Source organism: Acanthochromis polyacanthus, chromosome 6, assembly GCF_021347895.1.
Source record: "Acanthochromis polyacanthus isolate Apoly-LR-REF ecotype Palm Island chromosome 6, KAUST_Apoly_ChrSc, whole genome shotgun sequence".
In the NCBI taxonomy this organism is placed as follows: Eukaryota; Metazoa; Chordata; class Actinopteri; family Pomacentridae; genus Acanthochromis; species Acanthochromis polyacanthus.
The window spans coordinates 9,623,005-9,646,447 of record NC_067118.1 but is presented as its reverse complement, the minus strand read 5'-3'; the positions used below and the strand labels follow the sequence as shown (position 1 = coordinate 9,646,447).

The 23,443-nt window shown below is 40.6% G+C and overlaps 2 protein-coding genes across 3 annotated transcripts; both read right to left on the bottom strand.

The window, feature by feature from the left end:
* Window positions 1-551: 551 nt before the first annotated feature.
* On the bottom strand, window positions 552-15,487 carry kansl2 (KAT8 regulatory NSL complex subunit 2). The gene is given in 11 exon segments (XM_022202785.2): window positions 552-837; window positions 2,371-2,513; window positions 2,516-2,561; window positions 4,890-5,143; window positions 6,951-7,047; window positions 9,630-9,793; window positions 9,881-10,044; window positions 12,129-12,243; window positions 12,943-13,115; window positions 13,287-13,544; window positions 15,374-15,487. Coding segments are annotated over 10 exon segments (1,497 nt in total). The 5' UTR covers window positions 13,538-13,544; window positions 15,374-15,487; the 3' UTR covers window positions 552-747.
* A 131-nt stretch (window positions 15,488-15,618) lies between these two features.
* ccnt1 (cyclin T1) lies at window positions 15,619-22,598 on the bottom strand. 2 transcript variants are annotated; one of them, XM_051949294.1, is made up of 9 exons: window positions 22,384-22,598; window positions 21,636-21,717; window positions 21,411-21,539; window positions 20,608-20,668; window positions 20,010-20,071; window positions 19,838-19,893; window positions 19,482-19,645; window positions 19,274-19,344; window positions 15,619-19,181 (listed from the first exon to the last, which is right to left on the bottom strand). In XM_051949294.1, exons 1-9 carry the CDS (start codon window positions 22,554-22,556, stop codon window positions 17,898-17,900), a joined length of 2,082 nt encoding a protein of 693 aa, XP_051805254.1. In that variant the 5' UTR covers window positions 22,557-22,598; the 3' UTR covers window positions 15,619-17,897. The 2 variants fall into 2 exon arrangements, with proteins under 2 accessions (XP_051805254.1, XP_051805255.1); XM_051949295.1 differs by having other exon boundaries at window positions 19,838-19,890.
* Window positions 22,599-23,443: the final 845 nt, after the last annotated feature.

Genomic DNA, 23,443 nt, shown 5'->3' with positions numbered 1-23,443 from the left:
AGAAATCTGTCATTTTTGAAATTATTACACAAACTGACACAAAAACTGGTCCCGCCGGAGTTTGTAGTTTAACTTCCAAAAATGCATTAACTGGGAATAAATTCATCCAGAGGAGGGTAACAGATGAATGTGTGAGGCTGAAGAATCCCTGAAAAAGGCCTGAAAATGTCATTTTAATGGAAATTACCTCAATTTTAAGCACTATTCAGTATGAATTTTTGTGGAAATGAAGCATAAATAACTTCTAATGCAGCCGGGTTTTTACAGTGTAGTTTTGTTGGAGTTTGGGGAGAAAACAAACATTTATTCCAACCCAAATATCTTCACTCCAACTAGAGTTTTGAGCTTAAACAGCATCTTTTCGCCACATACTACATCTACATGTTTAATTCTAATATTATTTGGTGATCTTCTGCTTCGACAGCTGCACACTTGTCTTGTTTGCTGCCCTTTTAGCTCCTTGTTTTCCGAAATTAAATTTCTTGACTCGTCTTCATTTCAAAACACAGGAAAGAAAAGAGGAATAAATAAATGAGTGTGGGCGACTCCTACTCATTCAAACAGTGTTTTATTAGGACTGAATTTGCTAATTTATTTACATTTTTGCCTCAAACATCAGTGGTGTTGCTGTTTTATTCCACTGTGCCTACAGTATTTCCACTGGGGCCTCATCTGTACAACAAAACCAAGCTCTGATCACAGGTTTCATTCTAAAGTTTTGCAGTGAAAGTCCTTCGTGGAGTTTGTTCATCTGGGAGCGTCGGCTGCAGCGGAGTCGGTGTCTTGGAGCGAACTATCGGTGGCGTCCTCTTCACCTCCGACCACCTCTGACACCACCTGACAGGAAGAAGCTCAGAGTAAATCCTGCTGCTTTGTTAAAAAGTTTCCGTCTATTTTGACACATCACACATAAAAACAAGAGAAGCACTGAGAGCGCCAAGGCTGCTCAGTCGTATCATTTCTGACGGATAAAATCTTGAAAAAATTTGTGGCAGAAATCACGGCAACATAGGATGTTGTCATTTAATATAGATGTACCCACAAACAAAAGATCAACATGTTGCTAACATGGACTGTGTTGGCCCATCCCACACAGTAAACAGTAAACTAGTCTGAGCTCGTCTGGTTTTCTTAAACAGGCTGAACCGGGTCACTTTGTTCGTTAAAAGTCCTGCTTCTCTGAGCCGCCTTCATCAAACACCTCTCAGGCATCGCTGCTAGAAGACCTACAGTATTTAACTTATACTTGTTTTACAGGACTGTCGTTCCAGTTTTCCTTCTGCTTCTCCTTTTCTGAGGTTTTCAATTGAAAATCATTCGTCCTGTCGCTGACCGTGAAGAGAACAAAATGTATTTAAACGTATCTCAGGTGCTCATATTGTGAGTGAAACATGTCTTTCCTTTCTGTAATTATTGCTCATGTTCATACTGATTCTTTTAAAACGACTCAAATAGAAATGTGAGTGGGGTTAAACAAATAAAGCGGATATCTTTCAAAATAATTTGTTTTTTCACAGTAAAAGTTCCTCTTTACGTTCCCGTAACACAGTTTCTTTTCTGTAGAGCTTTTAACACAAAAAGGGAATTTTTTTTATTTAAATAAAAAGAAACTCAAAGCATCATTTTAATTTTCTAATTTGCATCCAGTCAAATAATGTTGTTCCTCTTCTCTTACAGTGAAATCCTGCCATGAAAGGTTCCATTACTGACCAGGCTGAAGAGGATAAATATTCTATAAACACTTCAACTCAAAATGATGCAACGTTCAGGTTCATCTTTTTCTCCACTGCATAATTAGACAGTTTGATAACTAATATTGTACAGTCTGGCAGGGATTGAAGCAGCTTTTATTAGACCCATGTAGCTTGTTGTATCAGAACCACCAACATGGCGCTTTTCCACTAGCAGCTACTCCACTCGGTGTGTGAGGTTTTCCATTAGGACGTAGTATCAGGTACTACTTTAGTACCTACTCGGCCAGGGTTCCCAGCAAGCTGAGTCGAGATGATAACGTGACGTCTACAGAGTGCAGGCCACTGATTGGACAGGGAGTGACAACACGAGAGCGACTCCTTCACCGGTGAGCGTTTTGTGACTTCAGGAAATTTTAACGTGACTTATCCCATTGGTGGTAAGCTCACTTTAAACAAACAAGTATATTTTGAAAGTAACATCGTCGTCTCCTGTATGCAGACAATAAGCTAGCTAGTTAGCCATCAATGCTAACTCTGTGGCCGAGCCGTCGTGCTGTAATGACTCCACCAACGATGAGGTGGTACTCAATTGTAATGGAAAACGACATAAACCGAGTGGAGTGGAGTAGGTACTAGTGGAAAAGCACCAAACAGAACAAAGTGTTAAATTGTTAACCTGGTCGTCCATGATGGCGTCCACATCCCTCTCTGACAGATCGTGGTCCACCTGGTCTGGATCGTCTCCGGTCAGGATGTCCATCGGAGCTTCTGCGATGGCTCTGATGGTTTGGTCCTCCAGGGCCAGAGCTGTGTCGAACTGTAGGGGGACGGAGGACCCTGCATCCCGTCTCCTTCCACATCCAGGTCCTGTTTAATGAGGATATACAAGAAATCTAAACCAACACATGATGGAGGACACTTTGACTTATGAAAGTTCACATTTACAGGCATTATTTCCTGTAGTTGTATGTAACAGGGCTAGCAGATGGATTTAATAGTAGTTTTGCTTTAATTACTCATAATTAGATCCACTGTGACACATTTCTGTTGGTGCTTTCACCCCACAAACAAACTGAACCACAGGTGTGCTGGTCATCAAACACAGTAAAAGCCTTTTTACCTTACTGTGGCTGTTTGTTTGCACTGTTGCTCCCGGCAATATTTAAAACAGCGCCGACAGCCAGATTCAGCAGAATGAGTCCGTATCTGTTGATTAGGTCTGTTTTGATCGAGGTAATGAGTCTCTGATTACTAAACGGAAAAAATGACCCACCATGTTTTCAATGTGAAGCAGCGACAGTAGAAGGGTGTTGGTTTACATCAGCAGTTATTTATGAACGAAAGCAATCAATAAATGTCAAATAAGGTTGTTTTATCAGTAAAAACAAGAGCAGCAAAGTGAAACTAAACTCCAACCTGCAGAGATTCAAGTAGATGCTACGGAGGTACAAAGAGCTGTTAGTAGGAAATATTATTACTACAAGGTCAGACAACCAGGGGTGACTGAAGTTAAATTTAGAAAATGCTACTTTACACAGAATGCCTTATCTATTAAAGGTTGCACACATAGGAATACTTTACCTATAGCTATCAGAGAAAGCTCCACCTCTGTCAGGTTTAACAGACAGTATAAGACATGACTCACTGACAATCAAACTTGTGAACACTGAGAAAATCAGACACTTTAACTCTAAGGACTTTATGTCAGGCTCTGCCTAGAAAGCACTTTACTAAAATAACAGCACTTTAGGGTAGCTTTAACCCAGCCAGAATTAATGCATCATCATTTTTTACTAAGTCTGTAACCCCGTGTGTTTTTATTTTAATGTGTGGGACAACACATGGAAATTAGCCTTGTGCTAAATCCAGATAATTTACTGCACCGTTGTGTATGAGATTGTACCTTCATTAATATGCACTGTTCGTCAGAAAGAATAGAAAGAATAAAGGAATGAAAGGAGCTAAACAACTCTCCCATTACGTACATTTACAGGTCAATCTATCAATTTTATGGAGCCCTTTACAACAGCCCAAAGGGTGACCAGAGTGCTTCACAGTGACAGGAACAGCACTAAAATACTAAATAAAACAAAAAAATAAACAGCGATAAAACAACATTAAAACAAACATCTAAACGTTAGCACGTATGAATCAAAATGACAGGTCACCACGCCGCTCAGTATTAAATGCCATTTTAAACAGAAAGGTTTTGATTAAACAGATCCAGGTCAGTGGTGGTGCACTTATCGAGCAGGAGCTTGTTCCAGAGTCTGGGTGCTGCTACAAAGAACGCTCTGTCCACTTAGGTTTATTTACAAGTTAGGGGTCACTTAGAAATGTCCTTATTTTTGAAAGAAAAGTTTTTTTTTAATGAAAACATTAAATGAATCAGAAATCCAGTGTAGACATTGTTAATGTGGTAAATGACTATTTTGGCTGCAAACGGCTGATGTTTAATGGAATATCTCCATAGGGGTACAGAGGAACATTTCCAGCAACCATCACTCCTGTGTTCTAATGCTACATTGTGTTAGCTAATGGTGTTGAAAGGCTCATTGATGATTAGAAAACCCTTCTGCAAAAGTGTGAGTTTTCATGGAAAACATGAAATTGCCTGGGTGACCCCAAACTTTTGAACAGTAGTCTATTTTTTTGTAGTTTACTAGAATATACTCTATTTAAATGTATTTTTCCCCTCATACTGTACACTGCTCTCTCATATTCTGAATGAAACCCTACATTTTAGCCCCTGTCTCTTCAAGGCTGCTTTCCTAAAAAGCCAAACTTGCTCTGATTAGTCCAAAGGAAGCGAGGTAACGTTGTTTTTTTTGAGCAAAGGCAGAAAGATGTAACTCCAGCAGATGTGGCCTCAGTGAGGAAGATGTTCGCTGTATGTCTGAGGCCCAAACCAGCTGCTAGTCTGGTGTTATGTAATCGTTTTACATGGTGAAAACAGAGGCCATGTGCAGCCAGACAGCGTAACCAGCATAGCTATCCTCTGCTGTAGTGGAAACTCCACTAAGACTCCTGGAAAAACCCTCTTCAGCTGACAGCTTTTACCTCCGTTCAAACAAACCAGAGGCAAACACACCAGAGTTGGTTACAGCAGCTGTGAAAGCAACTAAACTACCAGCGACTGTGTACAAGATGCTAAGTGAGCAACATGACGTGTTGTACTTTACTACTTCTACTCACATCGCTGAACTCCAGAGGAAGGCTCTCGGTGGGCTGAAGCTCTGCTGCACTCAGGTACATGTCTTTGCTGGCGGGGGTGAACTGCTCCTGTGGCGGAGGCTCCTGCTCCGGCTGGTACATGGGGGGAGGCAGGGTGAGGTGGAGGGGGCAGCGGGGGTCGTCGGACTGGCCCATGTGAACGGTGCGATCACACGGGACGTCCTTCAGGCCCGGACACATTTTGAAAAGCACCTGGTTGCTGTCCTGGTAGATGTCTGAGCATCTGGTTGTCAAGGAGAATTACAGAAGACATTCACACAAACAAACGGAGCTGCAACCACTGATGATTCTGAGTTCTATAAGTTGTTTGGTTTATATAATGTAGGAAAAATGCGCTTCCCAAAGCTCAAAATGACATCCTCGACTGTCCTGTTCTGTCCACAACCCAAAAACATTCAGTTTACTGTTACAGAGGAGTATCGAAAATATGTCTGTGTAGATTCTCAGTCATCCTGTTAACGGTATTCAGAGGAGAGTAACTGGAGTTCTCTTTTAGACCTTTCACCTCTCAACCAGGAACTGAAGAAGCCTCTTGGATGGGAGGTCAAACATCTTCACGAACCTGAAAGAGAAATCCAGCTTTCTTCTGAATCTCCTAGAAAAACAGAAAATACTCAAATTTAAGAGAGCTGGAATCAGAGAAATTAGATTTTCTGGTGGGCAACTAATTTAACCACCAACAAATAATCAGTTAGTCCTTTAATCTACACAAAGTTGTGGGTCATCCAGGTAATTTCATGTTTTCCATGAAAACTCACACTTTTACTCATGTGCTAACATAACTGAACAAGGGTTTTCTAATCATCAGTGAGCCTTTCAACACCATTAGCTAACACAATGTAGCATTAGAACACAGGAGTGATGGTTGCTGGAAATGTTCCTCTGTACCCCTATGGAGATATTCTATTAAAAATCAACTGTTTCCAGCTAGAATAGTCATTTAGCACATTAACAATGTCTAGGCTGGATTTATCATTGTAAAGTTATCTTAATTGAAAAAAAAAAACTGTTATTCTTTCAAAAATAAGGACATTTCTAAGTGACCCCAAACGTTTGAACGGTACTGTATGTTTGGGAATGTTGGCTTTTTTAATCGTCTTCAATCTTGAGATAAGATAAAGATACCTTATTAATCCCCAGAGGAGAAATTCAGGTGTCCAGCAGCCGACAGTGTGCAACATACACTCAGACTCATCCATACACAGTAAAAAAGATAAATAACAGGTTATGATCTTTTACAGAATCTTATTGCTACAAATTATGGAATGAGACACACAGATTAAAGTCATTTTGATGTAACATTTCTAAGTAAGCCCAAACTTTTGAACGGTACTGTATATCAAGCACAACAACAAAACACAAATAGAAACGTGTCCAACCTTAAAACGCTCCTAAATGCTATCATCTGGATATTGTAACAGGAAGCTTTAGCCTCACAGCTTGCCTAGTACAGCAGTCTTACTGTAATTATTACTAAACACAAAGCTGTTCCTGTTATGCCTGAGTGGCTTTGTACAGTGCGTTATTGATTTCTGTCTCAGCACAAATTCTTTGCAGGGTTTGTTCTAAATGCAGCGCTGACGTCTGACCTCAGATTTTATCAGCATCCAGCTGAACTGGCATTTAGAGGAACACAAAATTCTGTACTTGCAATAAAACTATTTTGTTCTTCTCCAATTAAAGGAAAAGTAAACCCTGCTGATTGAAAAATATGTAAAGCTCCTCTGGGTGATTTTGAGTTACAGTGAAAGTAGGTCGTGAACAGATTTTGTACCTTCCAACTGAACTGATTAGCCCCTTTATAACTCTGGGAAAAATCAACAGACCACAGGAAGGAGTTTCTGTAGGCACCCTTTGAAAGTAACAGCTACTGCAAGCTGCTGCTCTTGATTGGGGCCAAAGTGACGAGTTCAAATTAGCAGAGAGCTCCAGCTGAAATTTAACTCAAAAGAAATGTTCTCTAAATCGGGGGTTTTCTTGTACTGGAGCAGATTCCACTCAAACTAAAACTTCAGAGGATACGTGAGACACAGTGCCGGGCCATTGGCAGGCAGGGATTGGTGCATCGGATTCCCTCCACGAAGGAGATGCATTTTTCGGTCACTGTTCTCGTGTGTGGCTGCAAGAAAAAACAGTGAGTGTTAGAAAACATCATGACACTAAACAGTAAAACCTTCACAAACCAGAACCATCTTTAGGAACATTATCATTCCTGCTTTCCACAAAATTGTCAGAGAAACCAGCTGAAGAAAACCAAGTGAAGTTTCTGCCTGTAGAGCTTCATGTGATGAGTTTATAAATCTCAATTATATTCTGCTGCACTCAAAAATTTTAAACACGACGTCCACACCAGAAGTACGTAATATCCCAATTTACTGTAGTAATCAACATACTTGAGGACACATCTGCCCTACAGCAAAACACACAAAATGTTCTCTTATGGAAATAAAAACTTTCTGAGCTTCCACTGTTGCTCAACATCCTTATTGTTGTAGCTCTTTAAAACAAATTCTTCAAACCCATTTTTACAGACTTCAGGGTTTCCTCTACATTCATTTAGGAGTGGCGGTCCACCGCTGCTAAAATCCCAGCCACCGCTTTTTCAAATTTTGTTTTTTTTAATTGGGGCAAATACACCACTGAACATCTCCACCTTCACAGCAATCTTGTATTGTTTCAGGTACTCACGAGCACCAAGGTAAACTACAGATAACTATTTTGATCAGTAGCTACTCTTTGATACGTCGGGTTAACGGAGCGTTAATTACTCGTGAGAGCGCAGCCTTGAAAGAGACATCATGTGAAGCATCCAGGCAGCAGGTCAGAGAGCCTGATGCTGCTGCTGGAAAAAATCCTAGAGGAAACACAGGACTTGGTGTTATGTGATGTTGACTTGTTATTTTGACTGCCTTTTATAGCTTGTGCTTGTATATATTTATCTTGACATTTTCTGTTTTTGTTTTTTACATCATTTGCTTTACCAAGCTGTGTGGCTTTGTGTTTTTATGTTGCCTTTTAGATATTTTGCTTTTGCTTTGTCTGTCAAAGAACTCTGTGAACTTTGTTTCATGTAAATTATACAGGGACCTTGAAATGAGACTGGAGAAAAAAGTAAACAAACAAGGATCCATGGTCAACAACTCCTGTTTATTATTATAATAATGTTTTATTATTATTATTTAGATCTGAGGATCATCCAAAGTGACCAGGATTTTTGTACAACATAGGAGAGAGCGGGGTTAGACGAGCCTGTGGGTTAGTTGAGCTGCCCCTTGTTTCTAGAAAACCATGGAATAAATCGGTCGTGTGATCAAATATCTCTGAAGAGGTATCTGTTATACTCTCCTAGTGAAGAGAAGGAGCACATGGAGAAAGAGGTGAGAACATTTTAGTTAAAAAAACATTTTTTTGGCTGTTCAAAGTTGATTTTTCATGTTTATTGTTTTAAGAACGTTGCGTCTGAATAATTATTGACACGTCTGAAACTATTTCACACATGTTCGTGTGGTAGTGAACAACAATGTGAGGCTAAATGTTAGCATGAAGTTAGCTGTAAGCTGCTTGGATGATGCACTTTTGTGAAAAAACCTAGCAGTGGGGTTAGTAGAGCCACCTATGATTATTGGTAAAATAATTACACTACTGTAATTCTACATCGTATTTTTACATTTTACAACCAAAATGATGTGACATTTTGATTTTGAGACCAGTGGAGGACCGGCAGGACTTCAGAATGACTGTGAAGCCAGTCATGGCCAAAAATTAATGATAAGTAATCAGAACACGGTTCAAGAGAACAGGATCTGCCCACCAGGTCTTGGATGAACAAGTGGAAACAGATCTTGCATTATATGAGGTATAAAATTTTCAATTCTACTTCAACATAACTGATGGCACAATTCACCACAATATATTTTTCCATAGGCTCAATTTACCCCAGAGACAGAATCAGATGTGTTCCTTAGCTCCAAAAAATCTGCTAATCTGCTGCGCTGACGAAGTCCCAAGGCCCAGAAACGATGAAAAAAGGCATCAAAAAGTGAAATTTGGACCCACTTCTACGTACTTCAAGCGCCCAGAACTCCGAAAACACTCATAGCATGAAGACAAATCCTGCCTGGCTTCATGAAACACATGAAAGTAAATGTAGACAAGAAAAAAATCAGCTGATTCTGAGGCAGTAGGGTAAAAATCTCTCAGATTTGGCTGATTTTATGTGGAAAGACCTGATTGAAAAACATCACCTTGAAGATTTTTTAAACAATGATTTTCTTGTTGGTTACCAAACGTCAGTCTCACTGAATTGGGGCAATTTGAGATAAGAAAACACTTTTTTTTGGAAAGTCATATTTTAAAAACTGTTTATGTTAGATCCAAATCAATTATTCCCAGGGATGCTTCACATCCTGAAGTATATGTACATGTTTTGCTTCTACACATCACCGCTGTGCCTCCACTGTAACGACACCTCAAGCAGAAACCAACTCATTTCACCCTAGTCTCCGCTACTGCTCTGAAGTTTAAAGCGATAAACATGATTCCTTGCATCCACTCAGAAGTTCAGACATGGATATCACAAGAACAAGTAAGATAAATATAAAACAAGTGTCTCCGTCAGATGCTAGTACGACAAAGGGAGGTAAACTAACTCTCTGACAGAAGTTTAAAGTCAAATGTTTACTTGCTGTCCTACTTCCTCACCTGCTGGACTCCTTCTGTCACCGCTTGCCTCCTCTCCCTGAGCTGTCGGTGCAGCAGAGCCTCCACACCGTACCGACGACGATACCGGCGCAGAGCTTTGAGCTTCTTCAGATTCTCCCTCTCCTTGGTGGACAAACCTTCAGGTCCAGTCAGCAGGTTGCTCCCTGTCATAAACAAACAGATAATCACTGACAGAGGCAGGAAAATGATTCTGTAAACACATTTAGCCGAGCAATTAGCCGTCTGTTTACCTAAAGTTTCGTGCTCCACTTTGCGGTTGTGCAGGTATCGGCGCTTCTTCTCCTTCAGCAGGTGCTGCAGGCGTTTGAACTGGTCGATGTACAGTGACTGGAGCCTGATGAGTTTTTCTCGAGTGATTAGTGCCACTTCCTCTGCTGTGTACACTCCTGCATGTCTGCAAATACACAGGAGTGGAAAAAAAACTCAGCTCTTCTAAACTCTTCAAACAAGGTCCAACTAGCGTTCCCCCCAAACCATCAAAGTCTTAAATAAAGGTCATATCATGTACAATTACATACAGTGTACGATACACTACCATTCAAAAGTTTGGGTCACTTAGAAATGTCCTTATTTTGAAAAGAAAAACTTTTTTTTTCAATAAAGACAACATTAAATGAATGATAAATCCAGTGTAGACATTATTAATGTGGTAAATGACTATTCTAGCTGGAAACAGCTAATTTTTAATGGAATATCTCCATAGGGGTACAGAGGAACATTTCCAGCAACCATCACTCCTGTGTTCTAATGCTACATTGTGTTAGCTAATGGTGTTGAAAGGTTACCTGATGATTAGAAAACCCTTGTGTAGTGATGTTAGCACATGAATAAAAGTGTGAGTTTTCATGAAAAACATGAAATTACCTGAGTGTCCCTAAACTTTTGAACGATGGTGCAGGCTTAGTGCATGTTGTTTCTGAAATTCGTACAATAAAATCTAAATAACTTGCATTTTTTAGTAACAAAAAATAATTTGCATTGTGTATATGTGGGCTAAATTCAATAAGGCTGTGTAAAAATCACTGAGAAACAAAAATGCTTTCACTAACATGCTAGACTTTTTTTGAAGCACAAAATCTTTCTGCAGCCATTTCATCAACACTGCTGACAGCTGTAGGAAGCTTTTAACGCTCCTCTGTGGACTGTGGGACAATCCTGAATATTAACTTCACACCCAAAAAGCTTGTGATTCTTTTTTATGTATACGGATGTTACCTTATTTGTCACAGTAGTTTCATGAACACACAACATACTTAACCTGCTCAGAATTTTTGCGTGAAATGAAAGGGACACAGCAACAGCTTCACAAGTCTGTGATAAATAAAAAAATCTAGGTGAAGTATAGGTTAATTTCCTCCAGGTTGTCTGTAGTGGGACCTTTAATCCACGCTGTGTTTTAAACTACTACAAACTGTTGTCAAGCCTCTTCAGCAGCAGCATGGGGTGCAGACTTGGAAGTGTAAGATGTAAGTGTAAGTGTAAGCAGGCTGGCTGTTGTAGGTTTGACTTCTCCTACTACACAGCCTTTTATCTCTGTTACTGATAGTCAAAGACAATCAGTTTCACAAACAAACACACCTTTCCGCTACACAGATAGTCTGGTTTTATGACACAGCTTTTGCTCTGGAGGTAAAAATCCACCTCAAAGCAGATAATGAAGGTCTGACTGTTCAGCTAGAAGGTGAATACGGTCATTGACACCACAATATATGTATAATATGAAATGACAATGCGGCTGCCCGATGGCTTGGTGGTTAACACTTACGCCTTGCAGCTAGAAAACCCCCGGCTCATATCCCAGCCTTCCCGGGATCTTTCTGCATGGAGGTTGCATATTCTCCCTGCACATGCGTGGGGTTTCTCTGGGTACTCTGGTTTCCTCCCCCAAAAAGGTTAACTGATGATTCTCAATCGTCCGTAGGTGTGAATGTGAGTGTGATTGTTTGTCTGTATGTGTAGCCCTGCGCTAAACTGGTGACCTGTCCAGGGTGTCCCCTGCCTTCGCCCTAAGTCAGCAGGGATAGACTCCAGCCCTCTGCGACCCTAGTGAGGATTAAGCGGTGTACAGATAATGGGTGGATGGATAAAATGACAATGTAAGTTTAGTAAAGTTGAAAGACGACTGGATAAGTCAGTTTACATCAGCATCACTGACGGATGCTAACATAAACCGGACTTCTATCACATCATTTCAAACCATGGTAAAATCTGCATAACCATTTTTTTCCTGCTTGCATCTTGCACTTTTACAGTTACATTTTTTCCACAAGCAATTTTATGTTGCCCTTATATATAATGTAGTAATACTGCATTTATTAATTTTCATCCTTGTATATATTGCATATATTGTTGTTATGACTATGATTTATTGTTGTTGTTGTTATGCATGTCTTTAGTGCTGTTGTGAAAGATGTTACTGCTGTAAAAAATGGAAATTTCCCCTGACGTGGGGAGCAATAAAGGATTATCTTATCTTACTTTAGAGGGTCTTCGTGATCACTGTCGACGCTGTCGGCCTCACTGTCTGGGTCTCCTCTCCATGTCTGGTCTAGTACCAAAGGTCCCTGTTCCTCCTCACTCAGACTGTCCTCCTCTACAAAGCGGAGCAGTGGTTCAACATTAAAATCACAGTTATACACACATCCTAACATACTGCGCACCCACAATCATGTACCAACACTCCAATACAGAAACCGCCTCAACAGCATCACTGAACATGAGACTAAAAAGCCCAAATTCTACACAGTTACAGACTTATGATCGCATTTTTGGTGGCTGACAGAACATGTTTACATGCTTTAATGTTCAAACACACATTTTTTTTTGCCCTCAAACCGTAAATTACTGCAGCAACTCTTTCTGTTCAAGGTATCTCTCCTGAAATGGCGGGCCTGCTCTGATCCATCAGCTGGCTTGACAACAGCAAAGCAAGGTTGGTTGCATCACATAACCCTGGACCTTTGAGCAAAGAGATGCAGCCCTACAATAAGCAGCACTTGTGAGAAAACAATGGCAGACTGCAAGGAAGCTACTTATTCCTTATTTGTGGGCCAAACTTGCACAAATGTGCCACATGGTAACGTAAACAAATAACAGGAGAAATTAAGAATTTCAGGCCGTTAAGGAAGTCACCTATTTAGGTAACTTTGGGTTTTCTAAATTTGTCTTTTACATGCACAAAAAGCTTCAACTAAAAGAAAAGGAAAAACAACCCAAAAGCATGATATGGGCTCTTTGATTTCACTGAGATGTCCTCAGTTCAGTATTTTTGGGTTAGAACATGGCAATTTACCAAGAACTCGGCTGCCTTCAGAGCGTCCTCCATCCAGGCTGTGTGTCTCTGCACGGTTGTAACCACTGAGCTGAGATAATAGAGTCTCTGGGGACGGACCAGAAGAAGCCTTTCTCATCTGAGCTCTAAGCGCCATGGCATTCCTGCGAGCATGTTCTGCACAGAACGTCACTCTACAGAACAGACAGCAGGAAAAAGATGTCAGAAAGCTGCGATATCTAATATTTGTGCACCTTGTCCTCCTGGGATTGAACTTATATATTGACTCTTACAGTGAACAAGACAGAGGTTTAATAGGTTCATATTTAAACTCAAAGCAGATGAAACTTTGACTTTCCACCCACCCATCTTTCCTCTCGGCCTTTGGTGCAGCATTGGGGCAGCGTTTGCCGTTCTTGGCAGAGACATAGCTGCACTGTTTGTACGGTGCATTCTTGTCTTCCAGAATGTGTTTGATGCAGAACTCCAGACCCTCCAGACGGGGCTGAGAACATGGACGCAGTGTGAAGGAGCAGCCCTGAGGTTCCTGAGGTCGGGCCGTCTGGGTCACCCGGTTCCGGCTCGAGGGCAAAACGTGGATTCTTATCCTGTTCATTTCAAGTCTGGAACAAAATGAACGCAAACAATTTGTCCATTAATCAGTTACTTCTATGATATAAAATCAATCAGCAGCTGTTTTATTTGCTTTCCAGCTTAAAGTTGTAAAAATGGCACCAGTTACACGGTCAAAAGTGATGATCGTAAACGGAATCTCTTAATTTTACTTTCTTAGACAAAAAAGAAATTAAAGTATCATCTTATGCAAAGTGAAAACACAACAGGAATGACTATTTAAAATATCACTTTAAACATGAAATATGAAAGGTAAAGCTAAACTAACTACTAAACATAACCAACAGTTTATTTATCAATTAGATGATTGACACATTAGATTTTTTAGCAGTACCGATTACATCTTTGAGCAAAAAAATCTTGCAGTTTCAGCTTCTTCAAAGTGAGAATTTGTCTCCGAAATTCTTGGAATTTATTATATTAAAACTGAAGAGCTGTTGTGCTGTGGGTCAAAAATATTGGCTTGGGCCAAAAGGAAAGCACAACGAATAATTTTACTATATTTCAGAGATAATAACTGAGGCACAGGATATGGAGATTCCGGCTATACTAGCAATGAGAAAAGAAACCGCTTATCAATTAATGAATTGTCGGAAAATGAAATGTGCAGCCTTTTAGAGAATCAACTAAAGATTTTGGCCAATTTCTTATATTTTGAACACAGAACCCTTAGATTTTTTTTTTACTCCTAGTCATGGAAAATCATTTAAAATCATTATCTGGCATTTTATAAACAAAATGTTTCCGAAAGACATTAAATATGTATGCTATAACCATACTAACAGTCAGACAAGTCAACAAAGAGGAAAATAAAGAATTTGAAAGCAAAACAACACAAAAATCCCTTGTGTAAGCATCTCAAACTACGTATTTCTAAAATCATGCATTTATCATCATGCATTTTCCGAAGCAAAAATGCAAACTTGCCTGTATTTCAGTACAAGTTTATTGTCAAGTTTTAGACATCTGTGATATTAAACTAAAAAAAATACAAACATTTTGTGCAGCTGGTTGAAAAAAGCACTGAAAATATCACCAAAGACTACTATTCTGGGATTTTAGACACGAAAGGATTAATAAATTGATAGACATTTCATATGCCGGTGGATTTACAGCAACTACTAACATATATTACAATAAAAAACATGAATGCAGTTTACACCAGAATAATACAGAACTATATTTCACACAAGCACGTGGCTTATCCACCTATTTAAAAACAAATTCGGTCCAAAGATCAGGGATGTTAATATATACTGATACTATTCACACAACACTGGCCACAATATCAGAATGTAAAGGTAAAAATAAATTTAAAACCATGACTAAAACAGTGGAAGCAATGCAGACTAGATCAATATTATTGTTATTCATCACTAACGTTAAACAAGCAGCAGCAGATCAGGTTGCTTGTCAGTTACAATGTTCATCAACTGTACGACAAGTTTGGACATATTACGTACATCGAGAACAAATTAAATGTCAGAACTAATAAAGACGTATATATTTTAAGGAAAAAGTTTATTTTCATTTTGGATATAAACCTAAAGAGATGTTTCTCCGCCTTGGTAAACTCTAACCGGGCGCCACGCCGAGCTTTAGCCCGCCTCTATTTACTGCGTCACTCTTTCAGTTACGGAGTCGCCATCTTTGTTGAGCCGTTGCTAACTGCAGCTAACCGCTAATTTTCCACAATTTGCAGCTAAGTAAAGAGATTTGCGGCCTCATCAGAATACACAGCCGCTTATCTCGACGTCCGTGAAATACCCCAATGCCTGGTCATGAGCACATCATGGTTTTCTTCTTTAAAACCGCTTACCTTCCTCTAACACGTCCAATCCAGTGCAACCTCACCAAGATAACTACGTCGATTTTCCTGCATCTCTGCTAACTGCCACAACCACTGCGGACGGCAACCTAGTCCCGCCCACCGAGAGCTCTGATTGGTCAGAACTCCAACGTATGCGTTAGCTCATTGGCCGATCCGGCTGCTATTCGGAAAGATTCCAAACCCACATTTTCCTCTTCACCCACAAATGTGCAGCAAAAACTTTACATGCAATGAACGTTTTCTTAAAATATTTATTGACTTTGAGAATAAAGCAACCACATTATATCAAAAAGAACAGTGTTCACATATAACTTTCTTAACTGAAAACAAAAAAGTCCCAAAACGTTTCATTTCCAGACCTGAGTGTCACTAAAAACACCAAGACATGAAAAACCATGAAACTTATTGTAGCTATGTGATTTTTGCATTGTTAGGTTGCATGAGTGTCTTCCGTTTTTCTCACAGATGGGTATTTTATTACAAAATGTGTCCTTGTTTTTTATGACTTTCTCACAGCATAATGTTAATACTTAAATTGGAAGATTTGCCTGGATCAAATAAAACAAGTTTCAAGGATGGCAATGATATATCGGAAATCTACTCTAATAGTCTAACCATTATACATGTAACACTTTGTCAATTGCATTGTAGGCAGACCTACTAAGATAAATATTCAGTGCATTTTTACCGTTTCCCTGTTACAACCAAGAGTTGAATAACTAATAAAACCTCTGCTCCCTGAGCAAGGAGCTTTTCTTTTCCAGCATATTTTCCATAGACCAAGGGAACAAAAAATATCTTACAATTGTATGGCTGATTTGTTGTACTGCATTACCGTGAACTGCCTAAAACAAAGAGAGTTTTTGTTGATTACAAACCGATTAAACAGAGCAGGTTAAGAGCAGTAATACTACACAATCAAACCCATATAAAGCTGAATATGAATCAAATGTACAGGTGATACCCAATCCTCTTGCCAACAAATAGCACCTCTCATTTTTGCTCAAACACAAAATTTAAAACATTAATTCAGATTAATTACTAGACTTCTTCATGCTTGAGACCTTGTGGTGGAGGTATATCGATAACCTGCTTCCCATATTTGATTTTACACAACTATAGAATACATGCAAACATTTTTTAATGAATAATGGCTTGTAGATGGATAATAAAACAATCTGAAGCTGGATATCCACCAATTTAGTTTGACAAAAAGACAACTTTAACATGATTAAAATCAGATCGGCATGAACAGACAGGTATACACAGGGGTTTACATGTTCAAATCATCCCCAAAATGGAACAAAAACAGACAGATGACCTGTGATTAATCTGATATTGTGTCCTCATAATACTCTTCATATACTGTGCTGGAGGTCACCAAACTCTGGCATGATTTTAGGGTGACCTGCCCGGCAGTGCTGATACAAACACAGCTAAAAAATTATGTATATTATATATGCTGCTGAAATCTATCTTTGAGTTTAGCTGGGATCGCTCTAAAAGACCGAACCTCCTGAGGAAAATGGTACATGTGAAACAAAACGGACATTTTTTTTTCCTGCTGGCAAATCCTTCATAGTGACCGTAGCGGGTTGATATGTTTAAACTCTTTGAACAGATGTGTGTCCTCGGTATGACTTTAGTGTATCCATTAGAGAACTGAATATGAATATTTTACAACCATTTAAAACAATGACTGCAACACTCAAAATTTAAAAAGAAAAGCTTTCTTAATTTACATCTCTTTTTTGCAGTTTTTTTCATAACAAAATGTAAAAAATATTTTGTTTGTTTTAAACATTTTGCAATCTTTGTACAACTTAACCAAATAACGCAGCAAATAAACACCAGGGATGGGGCTATTTTTCTTGTTTTTTGAGGTTATGGCTATTTAAAAAAAACAAAAACTTTTTATCTTTTTTTTATAAAAAGGACTAAAATATTGAAAAGATGGCTTTCGAGACATGCACTGTCAAACTAGCCTGTACAGACATGATGAAGAAATGTCCCTCTGGCCAAAAAGAACAGAGGGGAAACCTTAAAAAAGGTAGAAAAGGGGACCGTTTCTTTTTTTTAAACTTTCAATTAATAAATAACACACTATAAAAACATTATAAAAAGACAGTTGGTAAGAAGACCTAACAGGTATGTGATGAAAATCCTCTTGTTTCTTTATGATTCCAAAACACTGACTTTCTCAAATTCAGGTCCCGTCATCACATTTCATTTGAATTGAGGAGAAAAGGAACAAAAAATATTATCTACACTTTCCTGTAAATCTTTTTTTCTCACATTTTTCAAGCTTTTCAAGCCTCATTATTGCCCCACAAGTGCACTGTAAAAAGATAAGTCATTTATCTCACCAGTACATTTCTCTGCTGTCACACCGAAGTCTATAAAAATGCTGGGTGAGTTTAAAAAAAGACAGATTATACAATACTTTATGTAACAAGATGGATGTCTGTGATGTCAAGTACAATGTACACAACGTGGTCTCCTGAACAGGAACTCATTTGGGTAACGGCGGCAGTGGGGGAGGTGGTTCTGAAGGCAGTGGAGGGGGTCTAGGATTGTTCCCTCTGGAGCCGCCAGAGTACCGATAGTCCCCATACTGAGGTCTGTACTCAAACATGGACGGCTGGGACGGCTGCACCCCCTGTGCGCTCAGCAGAGAGTTTAGCATTTCAAAAGTGTCCTGGTACTCATTCGACTGGGCCCCGCCTGCTGCACCGTGCCCATTGGTGTCCGTCTTGTCGCTTTTGGAGTGTGAATAGCTCCCCTGGTGGTGGGGAAGGCCCAGCGCAGGGAGAATGTCGGGACCGTGCCCCAAAGTTTGCCCAGAGGAGGAAGACAGGGACGGCAGCTGGTAGGGATTCCTGGAGGACTTGCTGACTTTAGAGGGCGGGTGAGAGCCTGCTGTGGGATCTTGGGAGTGCGTCCTCTTACGCGAGGTCGAGGAGGACGAGGAGCTCGTTCTCGAGGAGTCGCTCGGGACTTTTTTGCTGCTTCCTAGCGCCCCGCTGGAACTAGACGAATGTTTGTGTGAGGAGGAGAGTGAGGCACTGCTGGAGGAAGAGGAGGAATAATGGTGATGATGGTGGTGGTGGTGATGGTGGTTAGACCGTTCCCTGTGCTTATCCCTGCTCTTGCCCTCCTCCCCTGAACTCCCCCTTTGTTTCTCAGGCACTCGTATTCTCACTTTGATGTCCGGATCCTGACTTCGGGCGCTGCCGCTGTGCCCGCTGCCTCCGCATCCACCAGCCAGTGGGTAGCGAACTTTCAGAGAGCTCCTGTCGTGCCTCTCCTTCTCCAGGGGGATTTTAAGAATAATAGGCGAAGGGTTGGACATGTCGGACGAGGACGAGCTTGACTGCTGGTGATGATGCTGCTGCTTCTCCTTCCTCTGCTGCTGACCAATCAGAGCCTGAGCTGCATTGGCGTATTCCCTCTTCACACTGGCCTCCATGTTCTCCAGCTTCCTCTTCTGGGCGGCCAGAACATCGGCATTCTTGGCTCGGTACTCGCTCAGTGAGACCTTAGCTGGGGCATGGACCTCGTGGTTGGGTTGCTGCTGCTGTTCAGCTCCAGTTTGACCTTTTCCACTCCAGCTCTGAGCACTGCCAGACGCTCCCTTGTCAGAAGAGGATGAGGAGGCGGACGGTGGGGCTGAGAGGCTCATCAGGCCGGCAACAGTGCTCTCTGACGAGGCCATGGAGATCATGCTGATCATGGTGTCCCTTTGGTCACCCTCCTCCTGGACTTTCGGCTTGACTTTTGGCGTCTGACCTCCCGCCTGGAAGCCAGAACAGACAGACAATCCCAGTTAAAGTGAGTCAAGAAAAACTTGCAGGAAACCTCAAAAGAGCAGCAGAATAAAAGTTGTACCTTCCAGTTGCGAATCCGTTTCAACCGACTCGGTGTTTTCTCCAGAATTTGTAGAAACTCATGCGTGAGCTCTGCAGGAAGTTTAAAAAGGTAAAATCAGCTGGAATCCTTCCCATTTATCAGACATATTTTTAACTGATGTTTCACTGTTTTTCACTTTTTCCATTATTAGCATCAACTGAATTGTGAGGTACTTTACAGCACATACCATCCAACAGCTCGAGGGTGACCGTGGGATCGACGTACTCCCACCAGTGTTTGCCGTCTGTGGACACGGGGATCTCCCAGTTGGACCATTTGCAGGCGAGGTGGATGCACACACAAGCCACAACAGGCGGACTGTACTGCAGGCAGAACGTGGTCAAGTGCAGACTACGTGGCAGGATGTGTCCAGGGGGTCAAGAAAAGACAACAAAAAACAACACACAAAAAGGAGAAAAGAGAACAGATATTCAGTATATTGAGTTTTTGAGCGTTACACACAAAATCTTTGACATGTCTCGCTGAATAAATTAATAGCTTTGTACACAACAGTCTGTAATATATAGTGAACTGTGACTATACCTGTTTGTGGCCATAAAGTATGACGTTTGAGCCAGATCCTTACTTGCTGGAACAACAAGAGAACAAAGAAACACACTTAAAACCTGCAAAGTAACGACTAAATCTGCAATCAGCAAAGTAAAGCAGAAATCTCCAAACAAAAATGTGAAAGATTTAAGAATTGATCCTCACCTCTGACAAGCTGAGTGCACTTGACAACATGAGTGTGAGGATGATCGATGGTGATTTCAAAAGCTGCAATAAAAAAGGGACAAAGACGGAGACCAATTAAATACACGAAAAGCCCAATTTAAAACTTGAATACATGAACCATACAGATCTCATTAAATCCAGTTTCCATGCCAATAATTTTAGCAAAGTCCCTGAAAACCAGAAAATGAACACTGTGTGGAGAGTCAGACTAAAGCGGAATATCGCTTTTCATTGGATTACACCCTGGACAATGTGAAAATCTCAACAGTTCAAAATGAAAAACAATAATGGTGTGTTAATTTTAGGTCCTGGCTGTGTTGGTCACCACAAATGTCTTTAAACTATATAAACAAAAAAAGAGGGAATGTGAAAAGTTAGAGACATGACAAACAAAAACAAGAGATGATGGAACAATGGGTTACTGCTTCTATCATGAAGCATGAATGTCAAATTCCGGTTCTGCTAATCGCATATGGGGTTTCTGTGAACAAAAGTAAAACAGGTTAGCTCTATTTTTTTACAATCACATGTGTTTCTGGAGGGAAATCAAGGGACCCAGCTCTTCCTTCCAAACTTACCCAAGGTCTGGAGAATTATGCTCTCAAGAATGACCAGGTCTTGGGCTTGTTGCAGGTAGGCCTGAGGTTGAGAGGACAGGCACGTTACACACTGGGAGGCCTCTAATCGTTGTCAAACAAGAGCAACTGGGCGTACCGTGTGGTTTGAAAATGTTTGACCACTGATCTGAAGGCTTCCTGAGCTCAAAATAAAGGTTTGGTCACTGATGTTCAATTATATGCAGTAGATCTGCACATATTAAACCCACCTCTCTCAGGAGAGCTGAGGAAGCTGCACAGGTAAGTGATGAAATGAATTAAAGCTATATAACAAGTACAAATGCTCTTGTTTTACAACTGCTAGACATCACAATACCCGGATGACTGAAAACCTATACAGACACTGAGATGTATTTTGTCCTTTGCTCTCTCTCAACCCATGCATCAACAGCAGCCTCAAAATCTGATGGAACAGCAGCTCAAAACAAAACTTCATCAAGTAACTGTATCCAGATTACATCCAAACTGAAAACCAGGTGTAAAGAAGAAATTTCAAACATCTGTTATCTTTATTGTAAGTCACATCTAGAAGTATCAGCGTTGAAGTTGACATTACAAAAATCGACCCCTCTAGAAAAAGGAAATGTGAAACATGAAAGCTGTTAACTAAGAAGTTGGTCCGTTCAAAATTCAAGTCAAAGAGCAGCTAGTAATAGTTTAGAGTCAAACTGTTGCTTCTGAATGAACACAAACATTAGCACCAGTCCACACCATCTCTCCCTCGCACACCTACAGGTGAATTTCCCAAATGTCCTGATACTTACATCACTGCGTACATCTGGTGAAGGCTCCTGAGGATTGAGGCATGCATGGGCCACCTTGATGACGTGCTCCAGCTTTCGTGGTTGCTCCTCGACTTTAGCAGCGAGGAAGAGAGCAGCAGGAGCAATAACCTGGTGAGAGGAAACCACAACAACTCATGAGTTGACTGATACTGGTACCAAAACCTGCAACAGGGGCTTAAGGTGAACATGAAGCATGATACTTACATTTCTGTGAAATCTGGTGAAAGACTGGACCATGTAGAATCGATGCATGTACACAATGGCTGTATTAATAGTAAGTTGGGACCTGATACATGGCAGTTAAGGACAAAGTGGTAAACAGTGGAAATACCCCAAAACCCCACTGTGAATGTAAATCGTAACAATACCTGAGGTCATTTGTCTACAGCTGAAATAACACAATCAAAGACGATTAACTTAGCTAGCAATCATGATCACATCTGTGGCAGAACAACAAAGTTGAAGCCGCAGCTAGCTTAACACATCAGAGGTTAGCCGGAAGAGGTTCATTCGTAAATAACACCGGAAAATAAATAACTTACAAACCAAAATATTTCAAACATAGACTCCAAAACACACCGAATGATGATGTTTACAGAGACAACACGTTGATCTACTCTACACCTCTTCTTGGTAGACGTTTACAGTAGAAGGCGAAGCTAATGCTAACGTCCTGAAGGCCCGTCGACCACACAGGCCGCCGTGGCCCCGGTTAGTCAACTACGCCGCTCTCGGATAACGTTAGCGAGCTACCGTAGACGTTTTAAAAAACTCAAATTAAAGCGTAAAACAAACTGGAAACGCAAAACAACAGAGAAGCCGTCGAGTGAAAGACAACAACAAACACCGGCCACGCTCTCTGCCGAGCCGGCTCCAGGAGAAGCTAAACTTCGCTAGCTAGCTGGCTAATGTTGGCTAGCCGAGAGGCCAGTCGACCCACGACAAAAGATACACATTGAGCCGCTGTCCCATGTCCTGGAGCAGGTTGGCGGCCTGTTGCCTGTAGGACAGCTCCTTGTCGGGATCAAGTCCAGCTCGCCGGGATGGGCTGTTGTCGATCTGCTGCCGGGTGTAGTACCATTTGTTATTACAGCTTGCAGGGAGAGAACGAAACGAAGCCGCCATCACTGAGAAGGACGAGAGTTTAAAATTTCTGCGCGTCACAGGAACTACGTCACAGCGGCCGGCGACGTCAGTTTTATTCCTCCGGTGACCAGCAGGCGTCTCCAAGGCGAAAGACTTGTACGTTATGAAGAGAAACCATTTCGATTTTTATTTTCTTTGTTATTTTTTTCTTTTGTTTGTTTTTCTTTCGTCCTATTTTTTGGGAATGACAAGTTATTTATTTAACTCTGAAAATCATTTCATGAAAAGTTAGAGGCATTCGGGACATCACAAAAAGAAAAGCTTTGTTTATATTTTGTAGACAACAAGATTCTGATATAGTATTTCTTCAAGAGACACACTCTGTGGGTAATGACGTTAAATTCTGGAAATCTCAATGGGGCGACCATTGTCTGTTCAGCCATGCATCTACGCAGACAGCAGGGGTCGCTATTCTATTCAGGAAATTTAAAGGCGACATCATAGAATCCAGTACTTCGGATGATGGAAGATGGTTAATTGTTATAGTTAAATTAGATAACGTTACTTTTTTCTTATGTAACATATACGGTTACAATAATTCTGCTCTTTTAAAGAATATGTTTGTTCAATTGTGCATTAAACTGAAAGAACTTCAAGTAAAATATAAAGATGCTCTCCTCATTATGGGAGGTGACTATAATGATGCTCCAGATGACAGTATAGACAGAATCCCCCCTCGACCATCTCAAAATAATAGATTCAAAAGTACAACATTTGTTTCAGATCAGCTTTCTGTGGTAGATGCATGGCGTTATTTAAATCCAATAACAAAAGAGCGAACTTGGACCAATGCAAATAGATCCTTTCAGTCTAGAATTGATCTGTGGTATACGTCTCCAGTATGTATTCAATATGTTACACACATA

Excerpts from the sequence above, each read along its gene's own strand:
- ccnt1 (XM_051949294.1), bottom strand. The coding sequence starts at position 22,556 with ATGGCGGCTTCGTTTCGTTCTCTCCCTGCAAGCTGTAATAACAAATGG. Across the intron at positions 20,072-20,607 it reads CATAATTCTCCAGACCTTGG|CTTTTGAAATCACCATCGAT; the intron begins GTAAGTTTGGAA and ends TTTTTATTGCAG. Across the intron at positions 19,345-19,481 it reads CACCCTCGAGCTGTTGGATG|AGCTCACGCATGAGTTTCTA; the intron begins GTATGTGCTGTA and ends AACTTCCTGCAG.